We start from the raw sequence: 12,986 nt of genomic DNA, 5'->3' as shown, positions 1-12,986 counted from the left end.
TGATCACTTTAGTTTAACAATTTAATGTCCAGGAGGAGCCTGGCATACTCTGAGTTCTGTTAAATTATTCTTCCTCTGGCTTATTTCAACATGCTACTATTAAATAAACATGCCATATCTTGAAGCTGAAATCATTAACTCGGGAAATACTGTAAGGTGTCTTGGAACTGTTATATTGCCGTGATTAATTCAAGAAGTGCATGGAATAGTCAGACTAATGTGTTGGGGTTTTTTGTTTTTTTTGTTTTTTGTTTGGTTTTGTTTTTTTCTTTTATATTCATTTTAGGTTGGTTGGACAATGCAAATTTTAATGGGGACAGCTCCTGTTGAGTCTCTGGTAGCTGCAGGTAACATATTTGTGGGACAGGTGAGTTGGAGCATAGAAAAACATACTAGCACAGTATTACTGAATATTGTGAAATATTGCTGCACAGCAAGCATCTGTATATTAAAAAAAATCATCATTTCATATTAAGCTAGGATGCAGGATTGGTGGTTGATTTCCAGAATTCCAGCACATTCATATGTGGGCAGTGGTACACAATGGGGTGGGTTTTGGGAACCATATGTCTTCCCAATGGAAACTCAAGCACAAATGTAGGTGATAGATCTCCCTTTAAATGACTTCCAGACTACTCCCAGGCTATAAAGAAATACCAATTTCAGGATTCTTTCAATATAAAAGACAAATAGAATGAAAAGAGGGCACATAAGGCAGCCAAGGGCATGACAGACAGACAATGCAGAAAATTAAGATTCAGGGCTAGCTGTGCAAGGCCTTGGCAAAAAAACAAAAATAAAAACAAACACGGAGTCTACCAGTCCCCTTTAATGGGAAATCCATTAAACTCACACTACAGCAGTGTCTGTCCCAGGCTTCAAATCAGTGTGGAAAGACCACCAATTAGCATCCAAGTCCAAAAGTGACATTAGCATACCAGTTATTTCATAGTGGTGAATCACTGTATTACACTGCTTCAAGATTTAAACCAGTACCTCTGCATGACACTCTCTCCTGAATGTGCTCGCACAGTTGCCAGAGCTCCTGAGAGCTTCAAGCTGCCCACAGTGGCTGGTGGGCATATTTCACTTGACCCGCAGACTCACCTGCAGCTCAGACTTGTGCTTGTCCCTAACTCACTCAGAACTGGATTAGGATTTCTTGACGACTTCATTGGGCCTTTTGGGAACATGGTAAAACAGCAAGAATTGTTGTTAGACATGATGGATGTTGGTACAATTTTCCTTCCTAGAGTAAAAAACCCTCAATAAATTAGTATTCAGGGCACTCATTAGCACTAAGATTAATTAGTCAAAGACATCTTAAAAGTGTGATGCAGCCACTGATTTTTCTGCCCTGTTAATAAAAGAGTTCTTAATTTGATAGTCATTTCTCACTCCAGACAGAGTCTCCTCTCCTGGTACGGCCCTACTTACCATACCTCACCATATCTGAAATCCATGCAATCATGACAGCTGGATTCTCAACTATTGCTGGAACTGTCTTCGGAGCATATGTTTCTTTTGGGGTAAGATGGGGAAAAAGAACTGGAAAATATACTGTTTATCTGAAATCACGTAAGTATAGAAGCCCAGCTAAAATGCTTTGGAAGTAGATTTGTCATTCCTTTTTCTTCCTTTTTTTTTTTTTTAATTTCTGAAGGAATTAACCACAACAACCCCGTGTCTTCCAACAATAAATAGGGATACTAAGATCTGATCTTGAAGATATTGTTAAGTAGCAAAAAAACCTACCTAGGTAATACAGAGAGGTTTCCTACCATAGCTGCAAGAAAATGACTGATTTGTATAGTTTCCTACAGTTTGGATGAATTGACATGAGGAATATACTAACTGATAAACCCTTCCACATCTGTGGCAGTGATGTAAATAAAGTCCTTCAGGAACTCTTACTAGCCACATGAGCCTAAAGAGTTGACTCGTGACTGCCATTGCAGTGGTGATGTACAAAGATGAGTAGTAAATGTCTTGTCTGCTAAGGGGCCGGCAGCACAAATCCAGAAAAACATAGCTGAAGATGTGATTTATGATCAGAGTAACTGGGGAACAATTGATAAATATATTAGTTCCATAAAAGAATAAAATACAGTGGAGAGGCAGAGGCAAGAAGGGAGGACTGGTCAAAAGGACCAAGAGATTAAGAGAGGAAAGGAGAGATGGAAACACAGCAGAAGCTGCGAAATAAGTTTTATGTAGAAATTTGCAGAAAAAGGGGTGGAAAGAGAACAACAGAATTTAAGTTAGGCTATGTACATTTTTTTTTTTAACACAACATCAAGGAACAAAAACAATTTCCTGCCACTGCAAGGCATACAGGTGGTGCTAAGGAAGGCTGGCTCTCATTCACCTACTCTGCTATTGCTACACCAAGCTGCACTCAACAGACCTGGCTTTTTGTTTGTTTCTTCTTCCTTCTGGCTTGCCACTAGAGAGAAGTGAAGCAGTTTGCCTTTTGGAAAGATTATTCCATACTTTTCACTACTCGGACTTTTCCTGTTTCCAATTGAATTTCCATTGTATTGCTCATTCTCTCCTTTTCCTTATAAGCAATGTGAACATTTTAATGACCCCCTGTAGAAAAGTCATCCAAGCAACTGATAATTTTAATGGTTTTCCTCCATGTTTGTGCATGATGTGGTTATCACGGCATATTTTCTGTCACTCGGAAATCTAGATTTCTGCTTCCCACCTACTGACCGCTTCTGTCATGTCAGCACCAGCATCATTAGCCACCTCCAAACTATTCTGGCCTGAAACTGAAGAGCCTATACTAACACAGAAGAATGACCTACAAATGATAAAAAGGTAAGCTGATCCAGGCTCTAGTTAGTAGGAATACTTATGCAAAAATGAGATTTGGAAAAATAACTCTTCACACATAAGCTCTAGGGTTAGTACATTGTAGATGTACAAGCAATAAATTAATTACACACCAGCGTACCCCAAATGAATAGTTTGTGAATTCAGGTGCAGCATGCCTCTTTACAATGTATGGAGGTATCACTACCAATTAGGACAGACACAGATATGCCAAGGACCTCGACAGACATAAACCCTCCAAAGAAAGGGAAATGCCTACCTGAGGTGAGGTGAGGTGAGGTGAGGTGAGGTGAGCCACCAAAAGACTTTGCCATTTTCTCTGTTGTTGCCTTTGCTTATAGCAAGTCTGTAAATGCAAACATATGAAAGAAAAGGCGGAGCAGTCTTTTCAACAATCACAGTAGCAACCTTGTTATCTACCTGCAGGGAGACGCACTTGCCTTGAGAATGACAGGCAAAGCAAAAGGCTTTTAAGGAATTGCTTCTGGACATCCTGGGCACACCTGCAAGGGCTGCCTGCAGGAAGAGCAGTGCTCATTCCCCCCGTACCACTGGTGCCACACGCAGTCACAGTACTGTGACCTGATCCGCAGCTTGCCCAACCCCAAATGTGCCAAAATTCATCCTCGTGGCACCAAAAGCATGCTCTCCCAGTCACTCCCATGAGGATCAAGAGCAAAAACCTACTCCACCTCATCATTATTTTCCCCGCAAGTAAACAGCTTCATCAGTAGATTTCTAATCAAGGTCATGTAATTTTTAGTTCTATGATCTGTTATTGGATTAAAAAAATGTTTACACACTGTTTTTCTTTTAATTGATAAAGTGAATCAAAAAGCATGCTGGAAGCAGCCCTTCTAGGTGCCTCTTCTTCCATCAAGCTAGTAGCAAACATCCTTGTGAACCTGATCTCCTTCCTTTCCCTGCTGGCTTTCATTGACTCAACCCTCTCTTGGGTGGGAGACCTGTTCAACTATCCACAGCTGAACTTTGAGGTATGGTCTTCAGGTCTTTCATGCAGCTTATATACATCCATAATGTGTCTATCTGAAATTAAGTGCTTGTGTGGCTCTGCTGTGGATTTTCGTTTGTTTTTAAATTATCCAAAACCATCTATATTTATGGGCATGTTATTGAAAAATATCTTTACAGCCAAAGGAAAATTGTTGCCATGTAAATATTTCTGTATCCATTAGTGCCTGTATAGCTTCCCTCTGTTTTGCTCTTACTAACTAGCAGAGTATATTTACAGAGCATCGTATGCTAAAACCTGCCTCCTCTGAGCGGTGCAGCATATCTGTCAGTTACACACTTGCCAAGCCATTAACTTCTCCTTCAGTGCAAACATTAAAGTGACTTTAGCTTCAGAGAGCCCCATCAAGTCCCTAATGCTCACTAGCTTCACTTAGATAAGAACACTAGAGCAAGGCCGGACTTCTCTGAACCTACACTTAACTCAATACCACTTAGTTCACAACACAATTAACTTGTAATACAGCACCCAAATCACTCAGCTGAGCAAACAGGTTTTAAACAGGGCTTCTTTTTTAAGCTAGGTCAATATATCATTTTGACCCAATGCAACCATCTTGGTTCAATGGTTTGGGTGTTTTTGTTTTGCAAGCTCCTAACAAAAGTGATGTATGAAATATTGGTATAACGTTGCAATAAAAGTGATGCAGAAATGAATAGACACTCATAGCAGATGTGGCTTCAGCAATATGAAGATGTTACCCTGCACAGTTTGCACAGATTATCCCACTGCACAGACACCCACAGCTGAGGAAAGCCACAAGTATCCATACCTCAGCCACACTTATGTAAGGTCTGTTATTTTAATACTGGATGGAGTAACATTTGAACAGATAGGTAACTCAAAAGGAGCTGAGACCCACAGACACATTGCATTCAGCCAACCATCCCTTTTGAGAGATACTAACCTCCAGCCTTTTGTGGGCAGAGAAACCCAGCAGGAATAGTAACTGCTTAAACACCTCAGTTATATTCAATAAGGACAATCTACCTAAACACTTTCATAGCTGGAGTTGTTTTCTCTCATATATAAAAGTAAGCTATACTGTGATATGGGATTTTTTTTTTTTTTAATTCCTGTAAAACTTTTAAAGCTGGGAAAAAGGTACAGCTTTAATTATGTCAGATGCACAGCTTTTATGCAGAGACAAGTCTTAGTCTTTTGTTTACACTGGTTGGAATCCAATCGCCTGGTAATTAAGCAAGCTCATTAACTCACTTGATTTAATCAGTGGAAGAACCAGACTTTTAAATTCTCTTATCAGCTCTTTTAACTGAACTATCCTTCTTTGCTACAAACACTATCCCCAATCTGAAGCCACCGTTGGCAAAAAAAAGCACAGAAAGCTTTTTTTTTTTTCACTTTAGGTATAAAATCACGGACATACCTAATTACTTAATAATTTCTAGATTTTGGGTTAGCCTTTTAAAAACTACTCAAGCATACCTTACTATTAAAACCCCTCAGTCTCCAGACATGCTGGCAGCAAGCATTTAAGGCCAATTTTCATCTGCTGAAATAAAACCATACTTACTTTAAGTTTAGAGAATTTATCACATGTTGTTGTTCTTCAGCCAACCATATATTTTGACCTGCTATTGTCTTATGTATTTTGCAGAAAATTTGTGCTTGTATCTTCATGCCATTCTCTTTCATGATGGGGGTAGACTGGGAAGACAGTTTTATTGTTGCTGGACTACTAGGTTACAAAACTTTCTTCAATGAATTTGTGGCTTATGAGCGGCTCTCAGAACTGATTCAGAACCGAGAAAAGGGTGGGAAGATGTACATTAATGGTGTGAAACAGTACATGACAGTAAGTAACATTTTCTACTCTACAGATCTATTGGATCTAATACCTTTTCTGCTGAAACTCAACTTATTTTTTAATATGGGTTCAAAGGGATAGTGGTAGCATGTTACTCTAAAGCATATTTTTCCATGGTAGAGTTCAATTATGAAAATGCAGTATTGCTTTGTGAAGCTGCCATGACTGCCATTACACTAGCTATTTATTTCAAACAAACATAGCAAAAGAAAGGCATAGTTTGGGGGAACATGCCTTGTCCCACAGGACACTGCACATAAGGTCAAGGCTGTCTTCAAGGTGAATTTTTTCTTACCACAGACACTCATCCAGGAACACCCTGGGCAAGAACTGGGGGATCCTCCTGCCCGCAGAGATTTAGCCAAGCATTAGGCTTTTAAGAGAGGCATCCATCAAGCTTTAGCTGATGGCATTTAAGATATTACTTGCACACCTCTGCTGGAGGTTGTTGTCCCTATGCAAAGAGCAGTAATACAAGACATGTACTACCTGTCATGGACTTCTCTTGTCACACTGAGCCAAACTAGTCTATTTCAATTGCCAATGAAGACTAGTTTTTACCAGCAATTCTAGTGGATCCTGGGCCCTACTCTGAATCACACATCCACCCAGATTCACCTAACAGGATACATAATTCCTACTACAATTGTCTGAGAAGGAAACCTAAGCACAAGCAATGAAAACCATGATATCTGGATTTATGCCTGCACTGGCCTTTCTTCTTCAAATCAAGACGATCTGTCATTGTAGAGCACCCTTAATCAGAAAGCATCTTTTTGCACATCTTTTAGTCTTAATTTAATCTGACGTGATACTGTGGATACCTGCCTTATATACAAAAGCCAAAACATGTTCCTGATCACTTGCATTCTTTATTACTAGAACATATTTCACAAGTGGAAATAAAAAGCTAGGTAGTTGGATCAAATACACACTTGCCTGAGCATCCATTAGCAGTGTTCCTGGAATTCCTGTAAATAGGATCCTGGGTGAGATGGACCTTTAATTTGCCCTGATATCATCATGCTACATTCTGCAAGGAGAATATGTCTCTGAGCTCCCAAATGAGTGTTTATATATATATATATGTATATATACAATTTTTTAATCTGGAAATCACCCTTTAAATTCACCCTGTATTTCACATCTTTTTTTTTTTTTTTTTTTTTTTAGTAAGATGTCATATATAACTTCTGTGTTCACTTCCAATACAAATATAGAGCTTGTACAAACTGGTAAAAAATTCTGAGGTATAAAAATAGTTTTGATTCATAACACTACTAAAAATTGCCCAGTAACCATTTTAATTATGGCACAACTGTTCATATGAAAGTGCGCTTGACTTCCACTTTTAATTCCTATTCAGTTTCAGAACTCTCTAATACGTCCAGGCACAGATATTCAGTCAGAGTGAGCAAACAAGTGGTCTTCTGAGCTCCCTCACCTGAGCCAGTAATAGCAAGGCTTCCTGTTTTCAGAGCTAGGGAAGTACAAATGAAAGCAGTGAAATCACAGTACACAAAGCTGGTTCTAGGAAAAGCATGTAGAGTGGGTACTTGAAAAGCATTTTGCTGTATATTCACAGAGTGATTGAAAATATCTACAAATTGGTTTTCATAAAACAAGAGTGGAAACAGAGAAACTTCTAATGAACAGGAAACCTACTAGAATACTCGGATGTCATCAGCTTGGGTCTAAAACACAGTAAATAGCAGTTCAGAGATGGCATGGGTTCAAAAAACCCTTTGCTGAGATATGTTGTCTCCTTTCCAAAAATGTTTGAACTACATTAGTGTCAAGGTTTGCAAGATTTGCAGCCTGATTTCACCCAAAGTAACTTTGTGCCCTGTGAGGGGTCCCTCGATGGGGGTACAGGCCAGCCCAACCTTGACTCTGCTCTGAGTTCCAGACTGAGCTGGTGTTGCCCGAGGAGAGGAAGGTGGTTGAAGTCAGGAAGGAAATAAGCTGCTAATGGGGGGTCCAAAAATCTTAATGTGTCTCTACCTATTATCACATCAAAACACTCACTCTCTAGGAGACCCATTTCTCTTTCCTTCCACTGTGCACAGGGTGGAGCACACACAAGAGCAGCTTTGTACATGGAGCCCTCTGCTTGTTCAGGGTCAAAGAAGCAAGGGATATGTACCAAAACTTGAGGTTTCACAGTGTTATAGAGGTAGTCCAGCTATGAACAACAAGCTGAGATAAAGCTCTCTGACTCATACCTTCAAAAAGCAGCAACCAGACTCCCACCAGTAAGATAAGAACTATTTTTTTTTGTCTTTAATTACTAGTACTCAACTCAATAAGGCACAGCAATATACATGAAAAATAAAACCATCACATGGTTTATGAGTCCACCCACAGGCAATGAGTATGAACACCTGCATATTTCAGCAAGAGAATGATTCTACCTTGCTGAAAGCCACACACTGGGGCAGCAACCAGGCAAAAGCAAGTGACTTCAGTACTTGGAGCCCTAAGCCACAATGTGGAGTTTTCAGACCTCTAAATCGGTACAAGCTGACTCAAACAACTCAACGGGGTGTGTGTTTGTTTTCCAGGTTCGCTCTGAAGTCATTGCCACCTATGCTCTTTGTGGGTTTGCCAACTTTGCCTCCCTGGGAATTGTAACAGGAGGCCTGAGTAAGAATGACTCTTCTGGACTATTTATTTGGCAAGCAAATCCCAAAGAAAACACCCAGAGGAACAGATTGTGGGTGAAGCTTAGCAGCATTAGGGGTTCAGCAGCTCTCTGACAAGACCCAGCACCCACCAGTGTATGGAAGGGCTCCCTCAGGGCAGCAGGGTTTGGTACGGAGGTACTCTGAGAGGGGCTGGGGGCAAGGGAGAGGGACCAAGCCCTGACCAGCCCTCACACCAAGACCCTGAGCTACTACCACCCTCATGCTTCAGGAGGAGCAATCCATCTCTGTAGCCCACTGATCTGAACAACGAAGTTGTCTTTCCCATTAAAATGTTGCATATACACAGTAGGCTTAGAGGGAGAAAAAATATAGTAAAAAGGGCCTTTTAGATTTCAAGGCAAAAAGAAAATTTGAAAACCCATCTGGGTTTCTCACCAGGCAGCCAGAATTTCTGGCAGCTGTCTTTACTCTGGAGCCCAGGTGGCCTCTGTGGTGCAAGAAGTGGGGTGGCATGGAGAGCAGGACCCAGCCACAGGGACTGACCCTGATGCCATGCCTGGGGTTTGCATCTGAAATCTGTCATCAGCCAGATGTGACAGATGCAGAGAGGTGCAAACTGCCAAAGCAAACAGAAATTACCATTCCCTACAAAAGCCACCTTTACAATAAAAAGAAACAACATTGGCACCAAGCCTTCAAACGGCCCTCTAAAAACGTTTCATTTTCCCTCTTGTTTCTCCTTGTTCAAACTGCAGGGTGGGAATTTCCTCTTTTGGTGGGACAACTGGTAGATTGATCTTCTTTATGTCTGTATGTATTTATGACTGACACACTCTTTATTTTTTTCCTAGCAAGCATTGCTCCCTCAAAACAAAAGGAAATAGCTGCCAGTGGTTTCAGAGCATTGATTGCAGGAACTGTGGCCTGTTTCATGACTGCCTGCGTGGCAGGTACCGTACCCCCATTTGATGTCCCTCTCAGGCAGTGACCACTGCGTGGCAGCGTGTTGGCAGGACAGACATAGCCAGGCAGCTCCTCTATCTCTTCTTTCTAGCTTTGCCACGATTAAATGTCAATATGTGATGAAAGGTTCCTGAAAACGAGAGTAGGAAAATATTTATTTTATTTATTCCACTATGTCTTATATTTTTTTTTCTTTATTTTTTTATTTATCTTTTTCTTTTTTTTTTTTTTTTTTTTTTGGTAGTTAGTCTGTGTGTAACACATTAACAAAGCAAGTTATAGCTGAGTTGCAATCCCTCCTCCACATTACTGGCTACAGAAATACAGAAGCAATTATGGATCCAAAATGGAGGAGTGGAATTAAAGAAGAGCATAGCAGTCAAGGAATGGGGGGAAGCAGAACAGCTTTTTGCCTTAGTGTTAAATAGATGCTTTACACTGATAGTATTCTCACTGAGTTAATGAAACTGTCCTAAGGTGAGACTCAACTGCAGATCCTTATTTTCAATGTCTCACCTTCAAGCTGAGTAAAGAGTCACAATGCAACAGCCATTAAAAGGAGGAAATTAAAAAGAACATAATACTAATTATATTTTTAAATAATTAATTGACCAGATATGATTCAGCAGGTAAAACTTATGCTCAGTAGTTAACAATCCCTTTCCCAGCTCTCTTTTCTGAGCATATGATATGAAGAAGTGCATGATGAAGGTTAAAGCATTCATATTCCTCCAGTGAAGAAAGAGACTACTTTATATAGCCAAAAAAAAATGTCTGTTTTAACCACAGCTTCCATATCCCTTTGTGTTCATTGAAGCAACAGAAACATACACATTCTAAAGATAAACCCACACTATTTTCTGGAAGTTATAGAACTAGTACGCTTGAAATGTCATTAGTTTCACAGCCCACTGTAATATTTTCATATGTGACACTACTTTGTATAACTGAGGAATCGGAAAATCTTACAAAAATGTGTCATTTCACAATCCTGACCTTAAGAGCAAAATTATGAACAGCCACTGGGAAATCTTTCTAAAGCAGTAAAATCTGCTTTGGAAAGAAAATTACATTACACCCACTCCTGCCATGACAAATGCTTTCCTTATGCACAGAAGAAGGTAAAAAATCCAAGCAATTCCTACTGCCCCAGTTAAGATAAGAACATATTAAAAATGTGTTCAGGTTTCACAACACTACATAGAAAGAACCATCCTTTTCATATTTTTGTGTCTTCTTTACAGCAATGAATGCTGACATCATTACTATTCATAGGAAATTTTGGAGAACATCTAGCAAAGCAAAGTAAAATAAAACAGAACTACCTCCAATTAAGATAAAATAAAATGTACTGCAGTTACTTGCACTGCTATAAATGCAACATAGCTCCATTTTAGTTAATGAAAGCACACTGGCCCAGCAGTGAGAAAGCCATTAGCGTCCTTTTTCTAGTAGCATTAAAAGCAGTAGAAAAACAAAATGTTCAATGTATAACAGGTTACCATAGTTTCATTTCTACGTACCAAAAAAAAAAAAAAGTTTGTGGTCACTTCTTAATCCAGGTCTGTAAAATGATTCAGATTTTTTTTTATAAACCCCACCTTTCAAGTGATTTATTCTCACAGCTTTACAGAATCATCTTGGAGGGTGATTTCATATTAGCCAGAACGTTTCATCTGACCATAACATCGTGACTGACAATTCCAAGTCTTATCTTCCTCTTCATTACTCATTAAAAAAAAATGTTACTTACTTCACAGGAATGCTGGTCATCCCTGATCTGGAAGTTACTTGCCACATCTTTTTAGGAAATGCCTTCAACTCCACAGACTTCCCTACCAACAGCACAAAGCTAGTTAAATGCTGCCAGCAACTCTTCACCAGGTATAGACCAACTCTTTATTTTTCTGTCAGCATAATTTAGGGAGCTCACATATTCCCTAAAAGCCTAATTTTATTTTTTCTGTTTAGCTTTTTTTCTTGGGCACCTGCTTTCCGTTAATTTGCTTCTTTTAAATAAATTAATATTTTAATGTAGCTGAATTGTTTTCCCTTTCTTGGGCATTTCCCTGTTACATGCCAAACACAAACAGAACCAACAGAGAACTCAAAATGTCTTTGTCAAAACCTGAACTTCCTGAATGCCTAAAAATAGATTGTCATGTGAAGATTCAGTGGTCTAGCTTAGGCTCATCTCAAATACTAACAAAAAATAAACCAAATATTGGAACTAACATAGTGTTAACATCGTGTCTGAGGATAACCTGAGTTGAAAAAAGCCAGGAGCTTTTCCTTCTGCTGTCTATGAATCTGGCTGAAGACAACAGTGATCACATTTGTTTACATAGAAAACACATATTTGAAGCAGAAAAATACTCTGAGGTAAACTGGTTTAGATAATTCTCTATCCAAGACAGAAAATAAAGGAATAATGATACTAAGTAAGGAATACATTCAGACATACTTAACACTATCTCACAAAGAACCAAAGGTCTATGTATTTAGATTATGGCAAAAACCTTTAAAATTTGATATATACAATATGTAAGGTGGCCTTGTTTTTATGGTAACATTTTTAGATTTACACTATTGTAAAAAATGTAATTTAAAAAAAATATTCATGTTGATGTCAAGATCACCACCTTCTGCCTATACATCCATGTTTGCATATCACTGCAAGGAATTTCTGTTCTTGCAACCTGATGTTCCAAATGAGTTTATCATAACATTGAACCAGTGTCAAAAACTTTTTGCCCAGTAAAATCATCTGTGATATTCAGTACATTCCTTCATTCATATTTCTTCATCACTGCAACTTTTGCTCATCACAACAATTTTAACTCTACCAAATTGCTACAAAGGCAAGAACTTGCTCTCTTTTCACCAGAATCAGTGTTGAGCAAATGCTTTGAAGATGCACAAATCTTGAATAATTAACTGAAATCCTCAATTATTTCAGTTACCTAGGAAGATATAACCAAGGCACAAGGACTTTATACATAAAACAGACATCACTCCGGTAAAAATATCTGGTCACGGCACGTGGCTGGTGTTTGGAAAGTCTTCTTGCTGTTTCACTTCTCATGAAAATTTTAACACATTTGAAGTTGCTTTGTAGAAATTGTGTGTGCACACTTATGTGTGTGCACATGCATGTGTATGTGCATATGTTTGTTTATGTGTAAATATACTATATATATGGGGAGAGAGAGATTGAGATTCCCAAAAGAGAAAATTAATATCTCTGATTTCTGCTTTTATCTCCTTTCCCAGCATAAATGGTTCACAGGAGACCTTCCATGGAGGAAACTACACCCTGAGTTCCTTGAAAGGATGTTGCCAAATACTGGATCAACCTGCTTTTAATTGCAGTTGGATTTAACCTTAATTTTTTTGGGGGATAGATCATAAATAAGAGCGGTGTTCTTTGGTGAAAAGTTAATAAAAAATTTCCTTTTCTGCAACATGTGTGAACCCCCAAACCTTTATTTTCCATCTCTTACCAGCCCAGTTCCTCTGACTTGCTTGGAATTACTTATAAATTAAATTGGGATTAGTTCAAGACACCTCTTGCTGCAGATCTCTTCTTAAACTAAAGATCAGAAGAGTAGGAGAACATTTCTGAGCCTGATTCTCCTGATTTAATTTCTACCCCCAAACTGATGAATCTACA

General features: G+C 39.0%; 1 protein-coding gene across 1 annotated transcript in view; it reads left to right on the top strand.

The window, feature by feature from the left end:
* SLC28A3 (solute carrier family 28 member 3) overlaps positions 1-12,695 on the top strand; it is a gene marked incomplete at both ends in the record, with an annotated part of 43,058 nt that extends 30,363 nt beyond the window's left edge. Inside the window, 9 exons of the mRNA XM_080362509.1 lie at positions 287-367; positions 1,404-1,529; positions 2,696-2,826; positions 3,668-3,836; positions 5,493-5,690; positions 8,267-8,348; positions 9,202-9,300; positions 11,074-11,197; positions 12,587-12,695. Of these exons, the coding sequence (XP_080218635.1) occupies positions 287-367; positions 1,404-1,529; positions 2,696-2,826; positions 3,668-3,836; positions 5,493-5,690; positions 8,267-8,348; positions 9,202-9,300; positions 11,074-11,197; positions 12,587-12,695 (1,119 nt within the window). The remainder of the gene's footprint in view (positions 1-286; positions 368-1,403; positions 1,530-2,695; positions 2,827-3,667; positions 3,837-5,492; positions 5,691-8,266; positions 8,349-9,201; positions 9,301-11,073; positions 11,198-12,586) is intronic.
* Positions 12,696-12,986: the final 291 nt, after the last annotated feature.

This window comes from Nesoenas mayeri, assembly GCF_963082525.1.
Source record: "Nesoenas mayeri genome assembly, chromosome: Z".
In the NCBI taxonomy this organism is placed as follows: Eukaryota; Metazoa; Chordata; class Aves; order Columbiformes; family Columbidae; genus Nesoenas; species Nesoenas mayeri.
This window is presented reverse-complemented; position numbering and strand designations above follow the sequence as displayed.